The sequence below is a fragment of the Arachis stenosperma genome, unplaced genomic scaffold, assembly GCF_014773155.1.
Source record: "Arachis stenosperma cultivar V10309 unplaced genomic scaffold, arast.V10309.gnm1.PFL2 arast.V10309.gnm1.Scaffold_100074, whole genome shotgun sequence".
In the NCBI taxonomy this organism is placed as follows: Eukaryota; Viridiplantae; Streptophyta; class Magnoliopsida; order Fabales; family Fabaceae; genus Arachis; species Arachis stenosperma.
The window spans coordinates 40001-62500 of NW_026651383.1; the positions used below are offsets into that span (position 1 = coordinate 40001).

General features: G+C 46.0%; 4 protein-coding genes across 4 annotated transcripts in view; 2 read left to right on the forward strand and 2 right to left on the reverse strand.

The window, feature by feature from the left end:
- The window catches only part of LOC130960136 (BON1-associated protein 2-like), a 9823-nt gene extending 1561 nt beyond the window's left edge, over positions 1-8262 (reverse strand). Inside the window, exon 1 of the mRNA XM_057885447.1 lies at positions 1-8262. This exon is cut by the window's left edge and continues 1561 nt beyond it. Within this exon, the coding sequence (XP_057741430.1) occupies positions 929-1447 (519 nt within the window). The 5' untranslated portion in view covers positions 1448-8262 and the 3' untranslated portion in view covers positions 1-928.
- A 2734-nt stretch (positions 8263-10996) lies between these two features.
- On the forward strand, positions 10997-21994 carry LOC130960139 (NADH-ubiquinone oxidoreductase chain 4). The gene is made up of 4 exons (XM_057885449.1): positions 10997-13619; positions 15043-15647; positions 18782-19204; positions 21411-21994. Exons 1-4 carry the CDS (start codon positions 13159-13161, stop codon positions 21497-21499), a joined length of 1578 nt encoding a protein of 525 aa, XP_057741432.1. The 5' UTR covers positions 10997-13158; the 3' UTR covers positions 21500-21994.
- LOC130960141 (uncharacterized mitochondrial protein AtMg00530) lies at positions 21536-22140 on the forward strand. Its single transcript, XM_057885451.1, is given in 3 exon segments — positions 21536-21610; positions 21950-21986; positions 21989-22140. Coding segments are annotated over 3 exon segments (264 nt in total).
- A 56-nt stretch (positions 22141-22196) lies between these two features.
- The window catches only part of LOC130960140 (uncharacterized), a 659-nt gene continuing 355 nt past the window's right edge, over positions 22197-22500 (reverse strand). Inside the window, 2 exon segments of the mRNA XM_057885450.1 lie at positions 22197-22287; positions 22289-22500. The exon segment at positions 22289-22500 is cut by the window's right edge and continues 129 nt beyond it. Coding sequence (XP_057741433.1) covers positions 22197-22287; positions 22289-22500 — 303 coding nt within the window.

Here is a 22500-nt window from a genome sequence, read left to right on the forward strand (position 1 = left end):
GTAGCTTTCTACGGGGGTCTATTACCAATCAACATAAAAATTCGCGTCAACTTCGGGAGATTGAGCTTCAGTACCTCCTTTAATTTAATTAATTTAATGAACACTACAGGCCTAACTTATTATTCGATATAATGAGAAGCACCTTTATTGAACTAGAACCCTTATCCCCCAACGGATCTACCCAGTAATGTGTGATGAGTTCCGACCTCGAAGGCCCATTCGTCGTACGGAATGAGTATGACTTGGCTACAAGGGAAAGAAAGCGCCCAAGAGATCTAGCTTCTTGGAGGACCGGTTGCTAGCCCCATCATCATCCCGAGCTTTTCCTAAGGCGGGATTGGCGGTCCCATGCCCATATTGAGAAAGGACGAGCCCTATGAACTAGCTCTTCCGTGTCCGCCGAACTGTACGATGGAGGGCTTTCCCCATTCGAGTATTGAATTTTCCCAACCGGGTGAGCACCGTTAATGTCTCTAGTAGATAGACTCTACAAGGAACCTGGCTCAGAGGAAGAAGGACATTAGTTTGAAGTCTCGAGTCTCTATCCCCTCTCTAGTGCTGCTTACAAGGACCGGTTTCCCTACTACCGTGTAATGGCGATATCTGCCTCGAAAGCCTCGGCTTGCTTCGTCTCCTAGTGGTGCTTTCCCGTGGAGCGACCGTGAGTCAGGTGGAGTAGCCCTATTCCACTCCATCTACCTCCCGAGACAATAATCCACCAATAGATTTTTTTGTCGAGGTAAGGTAGAGGATAAGAGGTTTCCCAGGCTGTGCTGAGAGAGGGTTGTAGCTTTATTGTTGGTTTACCTTTCCATGGCAGGGTTAGTGGGAGTGAGTTGGATACTTCTGCGGGCCACCAAGCAGCACAAGAATCCCGAAGCCGTTAATCCTTTGTTTCCCGCCAATTCCCTCACCCCGTTCCACTCCTTCAACGCCGCCGCCGCGGGCTTCGGTTTCGCTTCCTCCGGTGGTGCTTTATCTTCATTCCCATGAGGTCGCGGTACCCTATCGCCGAGATCTTGTGCAGCGCCGGGAAGTCGGAGGCTTCCACGACCATGGCGCCGATGTTCATGACGCCGTGGAACCTCCCCGACGGCCGGCGAATCTGGACGGCGCTGAAGCAGGGTGTTCTGGCGGCGTCGGGGTCGGCGGGAGAGGAGAGGATGTTGCTGATGAGGAACCTGACGGTGCCGATGAGGCGGAAGGTGCCGACGGCGTAGATGGCGACGGAGATTCCGGAGGTGTCGCTGGCGAGGAACTTGTCGTTCCAGGTAGGGTTGTGGCCGCCAACCTTGTCGACTCGGGTTCGGAGCTTGGTGGAGGGGTCGATCCATGTGAGGGCGTAGGTTTGGAGCCTCCGCCGTGGAGACGAAGGTGGCTGCAGTCCTTGTGCTGAGATCAAGTTGATCTCCAATACTTGCTCCTGCATCTTCGCCGGCGACGCCATTCTCTCTCTCTAGAACCCTACCGCACCGCCGTCTTTCATTCTTTCTTCTTCAATCTCCGGCAAGATCGACGGGCGTGATGAACCAAGAAAGAATCAACGGTTCTGATTCCGGCGGAGGGAAGAGGTGCCTGATGATGTTGAGAGAAAAGGAATGTTATCGTTCGAGCGCAAGCACTAAGTAAGTAAACTACCTTATGTTTTTGATTTAACAATTGGGATACAGGTTTCACCGTACTTATAATCCATCTTTCATTATATGCTAATTTCTGTCTTTGAGTTGAGTTTATAGTATAGCGAAGCTCAGCTGCTGAGGATAGACTATCAGTCTTGTTTGCTATAGCTTGAATCCGTGATTGACCTATATCTAATAAATTGTTTGCTAGCTTGACTCCAGAACTAGTAGAAGGAAGAAAGCGATGATCGGTCTATCCCATTAAGTACCATTAAGCGTAATCCCGTTAGCCAATGAAAGGACTACTTTTCTTGGCCCAGGGCATGCCTTTACTCCAACAGCGGCGAGGACACAGAGCTAAGCGAGAGACGAGAAATGCGATAAAACTGCTTCTGCTAACAGTCCTCTATTTTCTGTATCGGCCGGCATCTTCTTTCTCAACCAGTCCTATGGCACTTACTGGATGGTCTCCTTTTTGTAAAGGAGTTTGGACTTTACAATGTTCTTACGGGGTAGTTTCCCGCTGCATCGGCCGGTCAAAGATCACCCCTAATTTTATTCAAAAGCTTGCGGTTGGCATGGCTGTGTGAGGTGCTCGTCGATCTCTCCGAACCGGTATACCCAAAGCCACTGACCAATCCCTGAGGGAGACGTCGAAACAACATCTTTGAGCCCAATAGTCTCCCCTTGCCTTATCCAGCAAATAGGGGCTATTGTCCAGCTCGAGCCGTACAATGCGAAATCGCATTGACGATTCCTTTCATTTCGCACAACAGACCCTTGATGGGACGGCCCTTCTCCAGGAGAAGGAGGAATTACATTATCCCCCGTCTCGGAGGACGAGCCCGGCTGTGTGGAATAGGTAGGCGTCGGCTGGTTCACGCTGGACGCCGAACCATCCCCCGAAACCATAGAAAGGATTACACCTCCTTCGTTCGAAACTACTGGACAAATAATTGAAAGCAATAGTAAGCCCGTATAAATCCTAAAAGAACCAAGATACAAGGCGACCAGAAAATAAAGGCACGTATCGATAACCAAGACGAGTCCCCTTCCATAACGTCTAGTTAATGAGACCCCAAAAAAACCCCGGAGCGCACAACAAAAAAACAAGACTATCCCATAAAGGGGGATAGTCATTAGACTGCTGCTTTGTTCTGATCCAAAATAGAGCAACCGTCCTACAAAAGCACCAACTACGGAACCCAAAATTGGAATTAGTGGAGACATGACAGAAACCGTTCAAAAAGAGCTCTGCTCCCAACCAAAAAGGGGAGACTTGTTTGTTGTCAATTGCCGGTTGGGTTTATCAACCAAGAAAGAATTGGGAAAGACAAGATGCACAAAGGAAACTTAACTGGGAAGAGTCGCGAGAGCTTCCACGCGCGTGTCGCGCCGCTATATGCTGTCCCCTACCCAGGAGCTAGGCTCGGCCCATACAGTACCAGGGAGGAAGCCGATAGCATTAGGAAGGAGAATTATCAGCACTTTACACAGAGAAAGCATGATGAACAATTAGCTGCTGGTAAACAGTCCCATGCCAGCTATCACACATCTCACTTTACGCAGAGTCAGCGCGAAGAAAGGCAGATCAACTTCCTTTCTCTTACTTACGACATTTTCATTTCTAGTTAGAGGAGCAGACCACTCTAACTTACTTTATCTTAGATAGAGCTATGATAAATGTAAAACTCACCCACTGAAGAACTAATGTGAGCTCGGGAGGAAATGTGCCTCGTACTTTGCTACAACGATCTTTGTATGTACGGGTATTGATAATGGAAGAGACTAGATCAAATAGGGCAATTCGTAATGCTCTCTTCCTTCCTGTCCTAAATAAGGCTTGTCATCCCTTACCTATGCTCATCGGCTGGCATTCTTCTTAGTTCTGAGGTATCTAATGCTGTCTTTCCAGATGGATTATTACTTATATAATTAATTAGTAATTCTAATTGTTGCTACTACGGTAAATAATACTATTCTTATGTATGGACAGTCCAGGAACGAGACCTTCACCTAACCCTCAGAAGGTTGGCTCGTTGTTAACAAGCAAATGCGAAGGAAAAGGCTTCAATCTCACATTTCGATGTCACTGCTGAATGAATGTGGTTGCTTGAAAGGAAAATTTCACATATGGAAGAGATAGGATTCACTCACAGGAAGAAAGCGGCGAACTCCAGAGAGAGGGGAGGCGCCCTCAACCTCTTAATCAAGCCGGAAGTGAGGGGCCAGAAAGCATCGATTTCCAGGTCTATCTATTATACGTTATTTCACCGATGCAAGTGCCGAGTTGTTTCGAGTCTCAGAATCCGATCCTCGCTCAGCTCCAGCTGAAAATGTCTGATATGTAGTCCCATTTTCCGGTAGAAATGATGGGTTGAGTCGGTAAACTGTCATGTAAAGAAAGGAGAGACTCTCCAGTTGACAGAAGAGCGATTGCAAGAGATAGGGGAAAAAAGATAGATAGCGCGCATATTGACTTATAGCTGTCTATTTACTTCTGCTGCTGCCCGTTACTAAGGAAGGGAAGATAATGGATTAAGTCAGGACACGATCGATTGAGACAGAAGGGAGGGTTGCGAAGCAAGAGGATTGCATTAATCAAGCAATGTATACAGATAGAGATGAGCATTTGTGCATTGATACCAATACAAAAAGGGGATTCGCTAAGCTAGCAGCTTTAAAGTAATGACATCCTGTTGATTCCTAGCTGACTAATAAAAGTTCTAAAACTAGTCCCTTCGTACTCTATTTTCTATTCCCCATTCCTACGAATGCTGAATCGCTTAGATGTGTTCGCCCTGCCCATGTGTAGAAGAAATATATTATGTCCGATTTGCTGACTACCTTGCTATAGACATCGCGAGAAGTAACGACAAAGCAGGAGATCCTAAACAAACAAGATACAAACCAACAAACATACCTGATAGGGCAGCAGCTAAGAGCAAAAGTCATAGGGACAGCGGCGCTTCACTGGGTCCATATGACTATCATCAAAATACAGATGAAGATGCGTAGTCAACGGATCCCTAGTCTTAGAACTAGGAGTTTCACAGTGAGATAGACGTCTAAGATAAAGTGCAAGCCAGCAAGCATTCCTACTATAACATAGCCTCAGAGTCCACCAAAAGAAGATTTATAGAATCTAGGGGCACTAAGACTAGTGATAACGGGAACCCCAGACCTGTAACATAAATCCTACACTCGCTAAAAAGGAGGAGTCCAGAAAGTCTATTAGAATCCCTCGGGAACAAATCAGACTTCACAATCACTTAGGCGCTTATAGGCTTAGCAAGGACAAAGCAACTAAAGCCTTAGGGAAAGAAAAGAGATCTGTTATTGTCAGCCCTCTATCCTCTATATTAGGCTAAGGCGGCTATCAAGTAATCCTAATAGAATCTGCCCTTGAATTTTCGCGTTTGGTTTGCAACCGGCCAACCGTTGGAATTCCTGTCTTATTGGCCGCTCTTCGCGCTTTGCCATCAACTTCATTGTGTGGTACTGCGCGGAAAAGGTCTATCCTAATCGTGTTTTCAAGCGTTCTCCTAGGTGAATAAAATTTATGATTCACCTGTTCCGAGGAAGAGATAGAATATCTCATTTTATTAGCAGATCAGATGTAGCATTAGTTCTATCAAACTTTATGAAAGGTGCGCCTTATTTGACCGGGGGGAAGGTGCCTAGCCTTTCATATGAATCTTCCTATAGAAATTTTTAATAAGGGGCCTAGCGATCTACAACCGAGTCTTCTTCACGTCGAAAACAGTCTATGACTCCCGAGATGCTTCTGATTCAATAATTCCTGAAAACAGGGCTGGCGCGCCTAACAGGAGATTCGATAACCCGGCATTCGTAGATCAATCCTCCTTTGCTTTTGCTAAAGATGGCATTCTATTAGAAATGGAATTGTGCAAACCCTATTTTTTCTCTGGCCGCGGGTGTGGTTCTTATACTAGTGATCTTCTTGTAAGGGACAAAGTGGCTTAGTTGAACATAGTGAGACTAAGCTGGCTTCTATCCCAACAGCGAGTAAGGACCCAAGGCAAGGTGACGAAGGTAAGAGGGAAAGTGCTAACACCAATAAATCCCTTAGGGCAATCAGTCTTTGACTCCCTTCCCATTCTTGCATCTCGGAGGGCTTTGCCGGCTAGTGGTTACCTATGTGCGAAAACATTCCTCGCAAAAAGTCTTTATTTGTCCTGCTAACAGGGCATTTTCCCTTCCAGTTAAGTGTCCTTCTGGTATCTAGCTTAGAGCTAGTTGCAGTAGATTCTTGGCCCCGCTTTGCTTTTTAGGATAGGGGTCAAGACAAGTTTGCTAGTCCCTATAGGAATCAAAACCATGTTCTTTTATTCCTATAAACATCTTTCAAATTCCCATAGACAAAACTCGCATAACACGCGGAGGTTTGCTTCCTTGGTCTAGCTTCCTGGCTTTCTTTTTCGATCGGGAATGGCAATTGAAAAAGTCTTTCCCACAACCAGGGTCAGGCCTATATAATATAATGTTTGGACGAATAAGCTTAAATTACTTGAAGGCTTTCCTCTAACTTTCTCTACATTTGGTATGCATGCCTTAGAGATCTCATACAGCAACAGGTACTCACAGAATCTTATACGTTTTCCTTCATATTGGGCCAGTAACCTTCCTCACCTGATCTACGACCACCCTTCTCCTCTAATGGTTCCTTCCGAGGTCGTCTAGTTCATTACCATTACATTAGGATATGTCCTCACTCAGAATAAGGGCAAGGAAGAGGACAAGTGGAACGTCTATTGCTCCACTTTCTTAGTCTGGTAGCAAGCGCGGTACCCACTGACACTTTTGTTAGGAAAACCGAGAGGGGAAGAACTTAACCTAGGACTCCAGCCCCTAGCCTACAAAGAAAGCAAATTCAAACTCTACTGCCCTCGACTGTAACGGATAAGAAGGAGATGGAACTAAACAGGCTTAGGCCCTTTTCTTTTCCTCGGGAATGCTACTACTAAGTCGAGCTACTTCCTTAGGCCGGTTATTTCCTTTTGCTTGATGCTTTTACACAGCAGCTGGAGCGGAATCTATTATAGGAGGCGTAGGGTAGGCTCTTTGGATAGATTGACTGGCTTGATAAATCTTACTTTTTCCGTCTGGCCTGTCTTTGATTTTAATGTGGCTTGCATCCTTGCTGTCTGATCAGAGGGGCTAGCCTTCTTTCAATCAAGTACGACTTGCAATAGAAAGAGAGTAAGAGGACGGAATTCAAAGGCTGTGAATAGGAGCCTTATAGTATAGTCCCAGCAACCAGTGTAAGTCAATCTGACTACTAAATTGCTGCTTGATCTGATGAAGTAAGGGAATGCAAGTCAATAGAAGTCTTCAACCGATCTTATGACTGACAGGCCTCCGGTGATTAGGCAGTCAGAGGCTAAAGAGAAGTTAGCGGATAGAGGATCAGATTCATCAATTCAATGGCTTTGACTCTAGCCTATTACATACAGGATTTATCTTTTTACATATGTAATTTTTAGAGTGAAGTAAATAAAATAAATACTAGAAGGAAGTCCAGGCATTAGGAAGAGATTACCGTACCGGGTAAGGAAGATTAAGCGCTTCTTTTTGATTGCGACCATTTAACGAAGGACTCTATAGATGTCAGTCTATGAAAGGACTTAAGACAAAAAGATTCCCAGGTCTGTCACTAATTCATTCTATACTTTGACTCTGTCTGATAGAGTGTGCAGTAAGCCACGGCTTTGGACTTAACGTGAAGCTGTTGAAAAGCAACTCCACAAAAAGATTAATTGCTTCCTTCTTACTTACTTTGAGGCCTACGTAATTTAGACTTGGAAGAAAGACTTGTAGTGTAGCACTCGAGGAAGTTAGGGACTAGGCAGGAACTAGGAACTGCGCTTTAAGGGCTTTCGGAATTAATTAATTACCCGGAGGGATTTGAAGGGCATTTTAAGATAATCTCTTTGATGATGAGGTGATTCACAGGCGAAGATAATATGAGTGCGTGGAAAGTGAATCAAAGGCGGGATTAGTAAATTCTTAGGCTTTCCGGTCCCTTCCAAATGGTTTTCTTCCGGACTTGATAGTAAGTAATGACTGCTTGCTTTCTTGCTGGTCTTTCATCAGTTGCATCCGACACAGCTGAGGAGAAGGAAATCCCTGACTTACTTAAATTTACTGCTGCATATCCCACTGCTGTAAAGGCTTTCAAAGACTTTCCTTTCTAAATACCCGGTAAATAGGAGTCTAAACCATTCTTTTCTGTCTCAATCACAGCTGGACTCTAACTAAATAAATACTTACAAGTTTTCTACTGAAAGGGCGTCTCAGTGTATATAGACAGAGGAATCTTAGGCTTTTCTGTATCAGGACTTTGTTCATGGGGGGGCTAGTATCAAGATCAAAGTCTTAACTGTCCTAGCTAGCCTACTCACTAAGAGTGGCATTTCATACCGAGCTTGAGACTGAATCTTAGTCAGTCGCTGACTGGATGGGGACTCAATAGACAGAAGAATCCATAAAGGAAGGCCTTTCAACACTATCTAAATAGGAATCGGAAACTTCTGACTGGCCCCTGGGATTGAGAATGACTTAGAGGCTGCTAGCTTTGCCTTCTCATTCAGCCTTTATGTTCTTTAAGGTTGAGGTCTAGGTTTATTGGTAGTTTGGAGTTTTTCTTTGTGGGACCTATAGTCTTGATAGTTAAGCTTTGATCTTTCTGCTATAGGCCTAATCTGGTCAGAATGTGGAGGTAGGATCAGCCATAAGAAGGCAGAAAAGGCTGTAACTAAGGATGAAAAACTAAACTCTAGAGTTTCCCCAGGAATGTAAAGTATGAAAGAAAGCCCTTCCTTTCTTAGAAAGATCACAAGTTAGCTTCTTCTAAGTCTTTTTCAAGCCCCTGTTTCATCTTCAAAGGAGAGGGCAGCCTGGTAAACGAAGTCAGACTCTTTATCTTTTTCAGAAGGAAGAAAGTCTGAATTGATGTTTCTGGCCTTGACTTCTTCTATATATTTGAGATTTGGGTAGTAGGCACTACGAACTCGAAAGAGCAGCTATACAGCATCCGTCATCTAAGTCCTTCTAAGCTCTTAATGCGCTAGGCCAGAAAGTCAGAATAGAAGCTTCCTCTTTCTTATTTCTGTTGTGTTACCAGCCCGACCGAGGAAGCCGGAGGTAAGTCATTCTCTTGCTGTTGCTAAGACTAGCCTTATGGTTCAATCCCTTCCGAGATCGGGGACTCCAGACCTAAATAAGCCTATTATTTAGCCTACGTGGGAAGCTACTTCGTAGTAAATGCTGTTTAAGGGGTAACACTAAATCAAGCGGCTGCTTAGGCTAATACGCCGCCGTACAGGAGTTCATTCTAGTTTCATACCTGCATTCGACTTAAAAAGAGATATAGAATGCGTTGCCAGACCTAATTAAAGTCTTTATTAACTTCCCGAAGCCTAAGTAAGATGAAGTAGGCGCAAAGATCATAAGATGATCTTGCTGTTGATTCCTTTCTTTGCTCTCTGGAGTTATATTGGACTTACGCAAGCCGGTAGAGGTACTATAGATCAAAGCAACCGTAAATCAATCCTCCAATCACCCTGAGCTGAAGATCTACTGATCCCGGGAACTTCTGCCGTGGAAGGGATTCAGCAACATTAGCTTCTAACTGAGCCGTAGTCCAGTATTGAAGTAGAAACCCTGTTATTAACCTCCCTTGGAAGCAATGCCTATCTACTTTCCCCTGCTGCTAGCATCCAGCTTCAGATCTTTAGGCTTTTCCCCTCACCACTTGCCACTTGGCGTTTTCTTTGCCAACATGTCCTGTAGGTTCACATGGGTAACCAAAGACTAAGAAGGATATACTGGAAGTTTCCTAGCATCCCGATGTTTTGCTGATAACTCAGTCTCTGAAAGAAGCGCGCCCCTGAATACCTCATTCAACCGTGCACCAAGCTCAAACCAAGCCATCAACTAATCCGAACTCGAAAGACTGCTCTGTAGCTGCTGAACGTAGCCAACAAGTAGGACAAGTCTCAACTAGCCCACAAGAAGGTAGCCAACAACATAGATTTTGCACGGCAAAGCATCTTGCCATCCGAAACCAAGATGAAGCCCAAATTGTCTCTGAGTGCGGTCCGCTGCCGTCCCATTCTTGAGGGCTCATTCCCTATCAAACTTGTACTTATCTTATATTTCTAATTGAACAAAAGCGAGGAGCGAGCCAAAGCCTGAGATTGTATGAGTCCCGCTAGTTCCAATAAGACTTCATTCCGTAGTTCCTAATATCTGGAAATCTGGGGTTACTTGGATGAAAGAGATTTGAGACAGAGAAAAAGGAAAACCTTAATAAACTATTGGAATGAATTGGACTTAGATGAGGTTTCTTACAGGTCTGTCAGTTAACTCTGTGTCCTTAGATTAGGTGGAACTTCTTGATGTCAGTATCCTGAGATAGGCTTTCTTACAGGGAACTGTTTGGACTTAGTTCAGGTTTGAGAGAGAGTATAAAGCGCTGAAGCTACTACCTAATTCAACTTCTTCTTATAGGGATATGCACAAAGAAACTCTTAGAACAGTCTGTCCTTGTATTAGGTTTAGGGCAGTGAACTTGTTGACCTGACATTGAAGACAGAGATGAGGGACAGATTAAAGAAGGAAAAACCTTCTGTATTGTCTGTGCAGTAAGGTAAGTACAGTATGGTAAGTAAGTCAATGCGGGTAAGGTCAATCTCCGCTAGTCAGTGTATAGAGCTTTTTTCTCCTAGGAAATATCTAAGAATATGGCTAAGAATAGAATCTCACAGTCTTAAGTCTAGGTAAACCAGTATGCGCATGCCTGTCTATTGGTAGGTAAACAGTCTAGCTAGTAATAGTAAGAGGTCTTATCGGGCTTAGTAAGTAAACTATGCCTGGCCCAACATGTAAACTTTCTTTCAGTAGGGCTAGTAGGACTAATTACTACCACGTAACCCCTGCCTACGATTGGTCTTTACTGAAAGAGAGAATAAAGACCTTTTCCTCCTCTAGCATTCCCCCTAAGCTATGCCTCAGAACTACCTTCCCGCGAATGAAGAGTAAAGAATGGCTATTTCTCACGAACGATATCAGACTATTTCCTTCTTTGCTGCATCGGTAAGTCAATGGAACTCTCTCCCGGGGAAACTACTATTTCGAAGGAGTTAACTCCTGACTTCGGATTTATCGGATTTAGAGGAGCTCAATCTCCGGTTTTAGTGCTTTCCTGAATTCTGGAACTCAGTCCTCGTTCCCAGGGAAAAGGATAAGAGATTCTTAGGGATTACTGGCTTTTTTTTCCTTAGTTACTGCCTCGCCTACAGGATCTTCTTATGGTAGGGATTCCCCACCAGGTCTTGAATGAGAATACAAGGTCATATACGGATCAGCCTAGGTCAGATCAAACTGAATTTCCTAGCTTTTCAGATGCAGGACTGGGCTTTTACGGCCTTTCATCATAAGTAGCGATCATCTTTTCTTATATGTCATTTCATTCATTCTGAGGGGGAGGTCGGAATCCCCCGGAAAGATCTATTCTGACAGGACGTCTAAGTCTATCTTAGGAATTCTCGCCTGCTCCGGTAAGAAAGGATGACTTTCTTTCGCCCCGGATTTCTTTCTCGTTAAAGTTATGGTTGTTCTTTCTTCCTTTCTGCCTGACTGGACTTCTCAGATGCATGCAGACCTGTAAATAGAAAAGATTCCAGTAGGGCTGGTATTCTAATCAAAATAGAAAGACGAATTTCATATCAGTAAAGTGAAAGTCCGGCTTTCCTCCTTAGGGATCACACTTCTGGTAATTCAACGGCTCCCTTTAGGAAGTTCTGTGAAGGAAGAATAAGAGAATCCATGGCTTTTTTCCCCAGGCTTCTTGGAGGTTTGAAGTTAGACTTCTCTCCTGCTGCTATGGCAACGGCAATCTAACTACACTAAACTCCGGGGACTCTTAACTCCATAGAACTCTTAATCCATGGCATAGAAGGGCAGGGCGATGTCAAACTCAATATTAGGATATAGCTGTTAGCACCTGCTGAATAGAATCCGGCTTTCAGAGCCTACTTACTTGCCTACCTTTTAGCAGTAAGGTCTTTCAAAGACTTCGGCCTTTAGAATTGCTTACCTGAGTTGTCTTATATGGCATTGTCTCCGGATTCAAACCTCTTAACTCTCCTCTATTCTTTGGCGAGTGATCTTAGCCATCCGAACGCATTAATCTGACTTCCCTGCCCCTCAATGATAAGCTTTCTGAATCAAGGAAGGTTAGAAAGTCAATCTGAGCTAAGGAGATAGCAACAATTGGTCTTCTTCACCCCTCATAGGAAGAAGGGGCTTATCATCTCTCTTCTAAGACATTCTCAATCTATCCGTCTCAGCTCAAACATTCTTTCTTTGCCCGTTGCTTAATAGAATTAATGCTTTCAAGATTGGAATCCCTGGCTTTCGCCAACTCTTTCTAGTGTGTATACGGCAACTTTGCTAAAGAAGTAGCATAAGCCTTATTATATGCCGGGGTAAGATATCATAAAAATAGGATAACCACCTTCTCTGTCTGTCTTCGCCTCGGTCTGATCAGAGTAAGATCATCTTATGTATGATATTTCGGATACAGCTATCTCAGCTTTTCCTACCATCGATGAGTCCAACCCTTCTCTTTGATGTTAGTAGACCTGTTGCATTTCCTAACTCAATAGAAAACGAAATCGGATGCTTGATAGTCATAAGGTCTTCCTTACTACAGAAGGAGAAGCATCTTTTATATATAATTTCGTGCTTTCATACCATCTCTTGAAGCTGGGAACGGGCTGATACGATTCGAAGACCAAGTCAGAGACTACTGGACGTCTCGCAGAGCGACTCTCAACGAGGACTTTGAGACTTTTTGAAAAAAATGTGTGTTTTTTTTAATCCAAGTTTGACTCTGATTAGATCCTTAGCGCTTGCGCTAAGTAAGCCCTCCAAGGCCTTATGTAATGTAAAAAACCGAGGAAAATAACGTAAAGTAGAAACGAACAATACGGTACGATCGCTATATCTTTTCTTTTTCTTTCTCTCTCCTCTATAGAAAGAGGGGATTATACGTGGCGTGGTATACCTGATCGTTTGGTCAACGAGACGTACGTAAGTCGGCATAGCTCCATTTAGAATATAAAATTCTTTTCTTTTACTTAGCCCGCCTCTCCCATGACTTTCCGGACCAACCCGGATCTGCCCTCGATCCGCATTTTGGGAGCAGAGCATGCAAAATCGAGCAATGAATCTTATAAAAATTTCCTCGGGTCTTCTATATATAAATCTATAAAAATGAAAAGCCCGGGTAGAAGCACAAGCAAAAGGAGAGAGGAAAAGTAGAAAAAGGAAGGGGGGAGGAGACTCGCCTCAATACTTCCCACTGGACGAGAGGCGCACCTAACCCACCTACCCACTCATCAATCACGGTGTTCAGCTGACTTGTACTGATAGACCCCTATAGTATTGGAATTAGGCGCCCATCTTTTTACTGTTGTTAACTAATCTCTTCAATGTTCGATTCTACTCTATGTTAGAACATTTCTGTGAATGCTATTCTGATCTAAGTGGTCCTATTCTGTGTCCCGTGCTAGGAAGCATTATTCCTATTTTCATTCCAAATTCAAGAATACGACCGATACGCTTGATTGGTCTGTGTGCCTCTCTTATTACTTTTTTGTATTCCCCTGTTCCTCGGATACAATTCGATCCTTCTACGGCCAAATCTCAATTTGTGGAAAGCCTTCGATGGCTTCCTTATGAAAACATCAATTTTTATTTGGGTATAGACGGTCTCTCTTTTTTCTTCGTGATATTGACCACATTTCTGATCCCTATTTGTATTTTAGTGGGTTGGTCTGGTATGAGAAGTTATGGTAAAGAGTATATTACAGCATCTCTAATTCGTGAATTTCTAATGATCGCCGTGTTCCGCATGCTGGATCCTCTACTATTCTATGTTCTTCCCGAAAGCGTGCTAATCCCTATGTTGTGCGGAGCTGAGCATCTTCTTTTCGCTGGGATAAAGCTTTTCCTCTGCAGGGGCCTTGTGCAGTAAACCCCCTACGGGCGGTCGTCCGTCGTAAAGTAGTCCCCGCGAAGCTTTCGGGAAGAGGGGTAGTCTTGTGCGTAAGCATAGCATTTCTGGTCGAACCCGCCCAACCCAACTAAGACGAACCGAACCCGACAGACACATCTTTTTCCTTTTGGGAGGGTACTCCGAGTAGTGGTTACCTCGTAGGACCTCGACCCGCCTACTCGGGTCTTGTATGGATATGCAGGAAGGGGAGCTCCTAGGTGTGTGTAGGGGTTGTGTTTGTTCGCGAGAATGGATTCCTCGTCAAGTCAGTTTGGGGGGTGTGGACACACTTGCGCGAATTCGGGTAACGGCTACAAGGGAGAAATCGAAAGGAAACTGTACCCAACCAGGGATGGACGTAAACTCGTAAGCTACCGAGGGTAGGGATAATCGTCCAGGTCTTATTGTGAAAAAAAAGCCGCCCCGCCACAGCGGGCGGGTTGGTTCCTCTGTCGTCGCCGGGGAGCTCTTGGTGAGGAGACCTTAGGAGAAGTTGCTAAAACAAACGGGAGGATCGACCCGTTCAGTAGAATTCCGAAGAAAGACTGTTGGCAGCAGGCGGAGACATTTCTTTGGCCCCCTTCAAAAAAAAGGAAATGCGGGCAGGGTTAAGCTCGGTAGAGGGTTCGAGACGAGAATAGGTCCTGTCTTTAAGATTCAGATAAGAAAAGAGTTCCAAACCTTTATGCATGCACCTTCGTATAAGTGCTGCATACAAGTTCCGGCCAGGATAAATTGGAAAAAACCCATTTGAACCGCTCACATCACAGTAGTAGTAGCGTAAAGCCGTAGGGGGGCGGCCATAAAATAAATAAAGGCTATTTCACGTCTCTCTAGATATCTAGAGAGAGAGATCCACTGCGTGAGCAACCCGCATAATAATAACAGGGCGTTACATGTGCTCTACAGGCCGCACTCCATCTTTCTTCCCAACGAGCCCTTTTTTTGATTTGGAAGACGGGCGTTGCGTTCGGTTCGAAGGGCATGGTTTTCAGTATGTCTCCAGATAGGGCCCCCACTAGTCCGGCTAGCTAGTGAGCGGTTCGGTTCTTTCGGGCGAGAAGTGGGCCGGGCCCCTCTTCAATACAAAATGCGGGCCCGCAACGCAAGCTGCATTGTTCGCCGCCACCCGAGAAGCAAAAGATTCGAGAGTCCAGGCTTAATATACATGCATAGATAGTGGTCTAATGACAAGGGCCGACGACGGAAGCTCGGGGCGGAGCCGTATGATGCGGAAGTCTCACGTACGGTTCCCTGAGAAGGGAGTGGCTACCTACTGGAGCTTCGACCAACCACCACCGCTAAATTCCGCTTTGGGGCCACCCCTTACTCTACCATTATTATAGGGGTATGGGGCTCGAGACAAAGAAAGATCAAGGCAGCATATCAGTTTTTCCTTTATACTTTACTTGGATCTGTTTTTATGCTATTAGCTATTCTGTTGATTCTTTTCCAAACAGGGACCGCCGATTTACAAATATCATTAACCACAGAATTTAGTGAGCGGCGCCAAATCTTTCTATGGATTGCTTCTTTCGCCGCTTTCGCCGTCAAAGTGCCTATGGTACCAGTTCATATTTGGTTACCCGAAGCTCATGTAGAGGCGCCTACGGCAGGATCCGTCATCTTGGCAGGAATTCCTTCAAAATTGGGAACCCACGGGTTTTTAAGATTTTCAATACCCATGTTTCCCGAAGCAACACTTTGTTCCACTCCTTTCATTTATACTCCAAGCGCGATTGCTATAATATATACTTCCTTGACCACTTCAAGACAGATCGATCTTAAGAAGATCATTGCTTACTCCTCAGTAGCCCATATGAATCTGGTGACTATTGGTATGTTTAGTCGGGCGGCGGCCGTTAGGTCACCTATTTTTAGTTATGGACACACAAGACAAGGCCAAAACATGTGTGCCGGGCGTGCGACCCATCAACCTACTAGCAATGGGGGAGAAAACATAGCATGTCGCAACAAAAGCTTGATTCAAGGCGTCAGCAAAACATTGCCGTCTGTTTCAAAAACTTCAGCCCCTTAGCGCCCCGGGACGGGAGTGGGGGACACCCTACGCGCAGGCAACAGCAGCACCGGCTCTACGAAGTCAGAATCGAATCTTTGTGTTGGCTTTCCCAATTCATTCGTGAATAAGAATTCAAGGGCTAGAAGCGAGCGCTTCTAGCTGCTTCGCCTGCTTCTTATTATTTGAAGCTATGTTGGCGTGGCGGAAATGAACGAAAAGCGAGATGAACGTGCTATTTTCAAATCGATTGATAGATAGATAGCCTGATCCGTTCTGATAGATCGAAAGAAATAGAGGGAATCCATCAATAAAATAAAAATAATAAGGGGAAATCTCCTATTTCTATCTATTGATAAGAAAACTTTTCTTGATCCATCTGAAAGATATCGATATCTATCTGATGGAGTCTACATCGCATCGTACGTAGAGCGCCCAAGCTTTAGGCCAGCTCAGTTCTCCTATCCATCGGTCCAATGCACTGGGCTCATCTCATGGATGGAGGGCAAAGAAAAAATGTAGTTGTGTTGTTGCTGTTCGCCGCCTCGACGCATTCCCTTCTCTCCCCGGCATCGTCCCACACAGAAAGAAAGAGCGCAGAGCCCCGGCCCGACCTGTAGTGTAGGTCCTATAACGTAAAGCGAGGAGTTGAGCCTGAACTGGCGAACCGAAGTCACTTTCGGAACCATACTTCCTACAGCTAACACGTGTCCAGCAGGAACGCGCAGCGCAACATAACGTAAGCTGCTATACCGAATCCCCCGCAGGCCATCGGGGACCGAGTGGTAAGGCCATGATCCGCAGGGGAACGGATCACTCATTCTTCCATTGGGGACAGGTGCACGAACGACAACTCCAAACGTCACACATCCGTCGCCTACTTACCGTTTAGGTGGCACCAGCGAGATCCAGCTAAGGTAAGGAACTTCGTGTCGCGGCTGCCCCACTCCGCCGCGGTCTCATGAACTGAACTTCGTTGCCTTCCCGCGCGCGAAGCGAATGGGCGCTGTGCTGTGGATCAGTTTCGGGGCGGGGGCGAAGAGAGACCACAAGAATGATTCATTTGGATCGACGAGCTTTTTCAGCCCCAAAACTAAGAATCAATGGAATGTATGTCTATCCATGAACATCCATTCTATCTGTATATCTAGGGGATCTCTCTAGACATATCAAATTGTTTTATGGCACGATATGATCGCCTAGCCGTAGCCGCATATTGAGCGCTGCAGATATGCGGGATTTCAGTTGGATCAGATCAAAAGCTTTGCCAGAAGCAAGACGAGGAAGCAGACGTATAAGCGGTAGCTTCCCTCGACCTACTAAACATAAATACAACAGTCGCGACCTACTTTGATTCAAAACTAAAGAAAGAAAGGCGAAGGGTTTGGCAACAAGCAAACGGCTTTCTATCATAGTAGCAAGGGTTCCAAACCTTAACCACTTAAGTTAAGTACCAAAGGCTGCTTTCGGTTGGTAAATAAGGGGGCTGTTCACTACAAGCCATCAGCGCTGTCTTAGATTGAACGTCGACTTATCTTATTGCCGTTCAATCTCTAAGGCGGGTTTACGCTGAGAACGGAAGAGTGTTCGTGTCAAAAGGTGAACAACGCCAACGCTTCTAGAGTTCGCAGCTTTTCCCAGGCCGGAGAAGGGCTTATACTGCTCGCCTTTGTTTGATATGTTCATTCAGTACCAATACAAACTAAAACTACACCAAAGTGGAAAGGCCCCTATAGAAGCTAGAAGTAACCTCTAGTAGTCTAGTAGTCGGCCTAACCAAAGCAAAGCGTCACGACAACAGAAAATTACCCTTCTGAATGGAATCTAAAGTAGGGGGCTTAGCCGCCCGCCTACCAATCAAAGAGGCTGAGAGTAAGCGTAAGCTCGAAGAGCTTCCCTTCATTCGCTTCGCGGGAGCCGCACAACACATAGCTGGCTTTCAGAGGGCCCATACTACCTGCCTAACCCCTCGCTCCGAGGGACCGTAGATCGGAACGTTATAAACCACCCCATTCATCTAAAAGAGAGGGGAAGGGGCCTATGTATTTGCATGACTCCTGCGGATTTTACCCTATCTACACCCGGAGCCAATCTCCTATCGGTCCTGCCACCACGCCGCAGAACGGGAGCTCGTGTGGAACCTTTTATTTCTGGCGTAACAGCGGTGGGACGTAAAAAAAGATTACGGTCGCGTAACATAAGGGCCAGAGGTACGGTAAACTCGGCCAAAATATGACACCCGAAGGGAGGGCCCGGCGCGCACAATCCTATCCTCGTCCGAGTTTACCCCTTGCACTTCGGACAGCCGTCCATAGCATCATAAGGAGGACCTCCCTCTCGGGGTAAAAAAATGGTACGGTACATAGGAGGCTGGTCCTTTCTCAACGTGGTGTATAGCACGAAAAACCTTTCGATGCAAGACAAGATAGGGCCGTTCACATTTAAGAAGATAATCAACCCTTTCTTCTCTTCTTTCTCTTTCTCGAGGGGGAAAGAGAAAAAGGTTCTTATGGAGGGGGAGGGGGAACTTTCCGGCGCTTTTTTCAAATCCTCCACAGCATCCAGGATCACAAGTGGAACGCTAAGCAGGGGGGAGGGGAAAGGCTTGGGCTGGGCCTACCTATCCCGATAGGACCTCATAAAGGAACGGGAGCAGTTGAGAGGTTCCATATTGCCGAGCCGAAGGGCAGCACTCCTGTACGTGATCGTAGTATGTCACGTCGTCTCGTCCCCGCTGCATTGAAAAGTACCTATGCACTATCTCCGGTTCACTGATAAGGAAGATAGAGTTAGTTGGGGCGGGGGTCTACGATGTGATACTCAAGTAAGTATGACCCGGGGGGATAAATGCTAACTCTGGTTAGAAAGCAGGAACCATTATGTAAATCATTTCGGGGGTTTACAGATCAGATCTCTTATACTACCATCGATCGACAGAGCGGAACGACCAGAAAAAAAGTGAAGTTAGAAAGCCGTATGATAGGCGGTAACTATCTTGTACGGTTCGGGGGGTAATCGGCGTACTCCGATCAGTGGGGGGGGAATCTTTGGCTCTATCGAACATACAGGGAATTGGAGGTAGCATTCCACCGATGTTAAGTCATGGACTGGTTCCTTCAGCCCTTTTTCTATGTGTTGGTGTTCTATATGACCGACATAAGACTCGACTCGTTAGATATTACGGAGGTTTAGTGAGCACCATGCCGAATCTCTCTACCATTTCCTTCTCTTCCACTTTGGCCAATATGAGTTCACCTGGTACTAGCAGCTTTATCGGGGAATTTCCCATCTCAGTAGGAGCTTTCCAAAGAAATAGCTTAGTAGCCACATTAGCAGCGCTTGGGATGATTTTAGGCGCGGCGTATTCCCTTTGGCTATATAATCGTGTGGTTTCTGGAAATTTAAAACCCGATTTCCTAAATAAATTCTCCGATCCAAATGGCAGAGAAGTTTCCATATTTATACCTTTTCTTGTTGGAGGGGCGACCGTCCGTTGAACTACCAAAGAATAAAAGGTAAACCAATGTGATCATGACATTGTAGGTGCTTGCGATGGGGCGGATGCGACTTCCCTCAGTTGGTTTGGGTGGTATAGCCCGTTGCAGAAGTCCCCCTTTTTTTTATCAATTTCTTTAGTCTTTAGGGAGCCAAAGCTTGGCTTGACTAATAAAATAAGGCTCGCGCAGGGGCGCTCACGTTTTTTGGCTGAGCCGTATCTTGCTGGGTGGGACCGAGAGCAAGAAAGGAAGGGGGGCAACCATGCATGGTACTTCTCGACCGTGTCTCCGAGGGACAGTTGAACGAGCTACTCATGAATGCTGCCGGGTTGGATGAGCCAATAACTCGAACGCGTTCGGTCTGTTTTTTGAGCAAGAATCACAGCGTTACCTTACCTTCACCATGATACGGACTCCAAGTTCTTATGGCAGAGCGCGAGGAGATTTATCATCAATATGATGATGGGAGTGGAAACCAGAAGCACGACCGACCGGGGTCTTCGTGGTCCAAGATAAGAAAACCTTCAGTAACAGTAGTAACGTAAGCATGAGACTCTTTGGTAGTACCGGTGAACCAGATGGCCGCGGCGATGGAATCTGGGACGGAGGACTCGTAGTATCTCTCTAGATCAGGCAAAAGCGAAAGACCCCCTAACGTAATTCGAATGGGGGCTGACCGCTGAGCCCACTCTGGCCTCGCAGGGCGGGCCCCCGTGGTTTCGAGCTGGAGCTGCCATAGCTTATGGCTAGAGCAATGGGAGGGGCCCCGGCATAGAAAACAGTAAGGATAACGAGCGCTCCGCCCGCTTGGCGGGCGGCAGGAGCAGCGGGCAAGTGCTTGGTAGGCCAACAGCCCAGTGAACCGGGCGGGGCACTCGACGAAAGGGGGCACACTGAGCAAGTACGAGAAATTGGCCCCGCTCCGCTTTATTAAAAGCAAGGACCACTACGGGGGGTCAAACCAAGGACCTATGGAAGTCGGGGCTCGTCCCCGGTCAATATTGGATCAAACAATAGAGGGCCGTAGCACTGACCTATTTTTTTTTATTGATTCAATACAATAGGGGAAATCTCGTAAAGTTCCCTACCGAGACAACAGACACACTCTCAATGGATCCTCCGCACGCTGGGCATACCTCTTCTGTGCGTCTTTCTCGTGGCGGGAACAGAACAACAGGGAAAGACCTGGCCGACCTGCCCGTTGAATAGGGCTCGAGGGCGAGCTTTATTTAAGAGAGAATGGGGAGTGAATCGAAAGGCTTCCGTTTTCGTTCTTGGTTTTTTGGGGCTTTCGGGCTCCTCTCGATCTTATTCGTAGTTGGGAAGGGGGAAGGAGTCTAAATCAATGGACATTAATGAACCATCATTGATGGACGTTGCACATGACACGATCAATTCGACTCAAGGTCCGGCGCTAATAGAAGTAGCTTACTCTCCTAGTAGCGAAGGAAAAAGGCAGGGCTTTATTCGTAGTAATAGTGGGCAGGTCTCATGAGATCTATGTCGGCCGTCGGAATCAAATGAAGGGGTCGAAGGACCATTCGATTCATTAAGGGGCATAGATCTAGGCCTCTTTGTTTGGTCAATCACCAAAAAAAAGGTTTGGAACTCTTGCCGTATTTCTGCATATCATTCTATATTCGGCCCGCCTCAAACAAAATGATAAAAAAGAAAGGATAGGACTCTTGATTCGAAGTCACTACGAAAGGGTCGGTCAATAGCATAGCTCTTTATTTCCCCGGTCTCCTTTCGAAGGAAAGGCCTTCGCATTCCTAATCCGGTAGGGGGCCGGACGGCTTAGTTTGCCCCAGCTTGGCTAATCGCATCCCCGCGCAACGACATTCTTTGTGCGCCCCTTACCGTTCTCGCTCAGTCTTTGCAACGGCTGGGGAGGCTGTCGTAGAAGCGAAGCCTATCGCCACGCCGACCATCAAGAGATTGGGCCCCTTCTCAAAGATTTGATGGAATGGCCCAGCCCACCCAAGAACGCTTATGTAATATGGGAACTCATGGCTGGAAACAATCCTTATGGTTTTGATATCCGGTAGGGATAATCAGAATAAAAGTCCAGGTCGGTTGGTGAGCCTAGTGATAGGAGACTATCTAGCTTGGTTCGGAGAGCACTTGTTGGGTAAAAGATTTTTTTGTTGCTAAATGTTACGGCCTAAATGCTGAACTATTGACCCTACTTGTTCGGATGGGTGTTCACCCCAAAGTGTTCCCGGACCGCATGCATACATACGTAAGTAACTTAGTGCAACATGGCAAATTGAATTGAGAGGAATCAGCAAAGAAAAGAAAAACGGGTCAACTTATGTGTATTTTTGAGAGATTGTCCTCGGCTCGGGCTGAGGAGTGTCCGCATGAGTTCGTTGAGGTGTCTACACAGGTTCGAAGACGCTCTTTTATATTCTGTCGAGAGTTCGGATTGCTCCACCTAAGTAGAACGAAAAGAAGGAATTGGAAATTCAAAGGGGGAGCCAGATCGCTTCCGGTAGCTTGCTGACTCTCCTAGTAAGAAGAAAAGGCTCTTTGGCGAATTCTTTAGATCTGGGTAGAGTCTCGCTCAGTAAAGAGGGTTGTAAATTCTTAAGATCATGATAAAGTCCCCTTTACTTGATATTCTATTAGTAAAGCGCTAGCGCGCCCCCTTCCTTTACTTTAGAAGCCGTTGCTTGTTTGGGTCGAGCGTCTTCAAACCTCCTCTGATTCCGATAAATCGGTCAAGCGGGGGCTACCCTCGACTCACCTCTCTATCTATAAAAACCCCTCCCCGGAGGAGAGCGGAAGCTCCAGGATGAGAATGAATCCGGGAATCCAGGACATACTCATCCTGATCCACCATGGAATTTTCGGAATCTACAAAAACATTCTAGGAGAGGGCTCGTAATGATCTTCTCAAAGATCACAAGATGCTGAAGTGGCAGGCAGGATAGGGGGAGGACCTGTAGGTTTTTGTGAAAGGGATGCTCTTATCATGTTATTGCTGAAAAGAAAAAGAAAATTCCTCTATTTTTTTTATGTCGATTCATCCATACTTCCATTCTTTGTAGAGGGAGGCTAACTGCTTGCCGGCTGGGAGCTGTATGAGCGGTAACGTCCACGTACGGCTCCGTGAGAAGGGCGGTGGACAGAAATGGCCTTGTTGTACCTCACTCTCGTCTTCAATGGGGTCTGCTCTTTTTTTTTTGGGAGAGTATGCCAATATGATCTTAATGAGGTGCGGGGCTTTGCATCTGACATTCGTTGGGCTTCCCTCTTCGGGAGCCTGCGTCCCGG

What these genes read in the sequence shown, in the direction of transcription:
- LOC130960139 (XM_057885449.1), top strand. Translation starts at nt 13,159, where the DNA reads ATGTTAGAACATTTCTGTGAATGCTATTCTGATCTAAGTGGTCCTATT. An exon ending in GCGTGCGACCCATCAACCTA is followed by an intron (nt 15,648 to 18,781) that starts CTAGCAATGGGG and finishes CTTTGGCTCTAT; the next exon opens with CGAACATACAGGGAATTGGA. An exon ending in TATACCTTTTCTTGTTGGAG is followed by an intron (nt 19,205 to 21,410) that starts GGGCGACCGTCC and finishes TATTGACCCTAC; the next exon opens with TTGTTCGGATGGGTGTTCAC.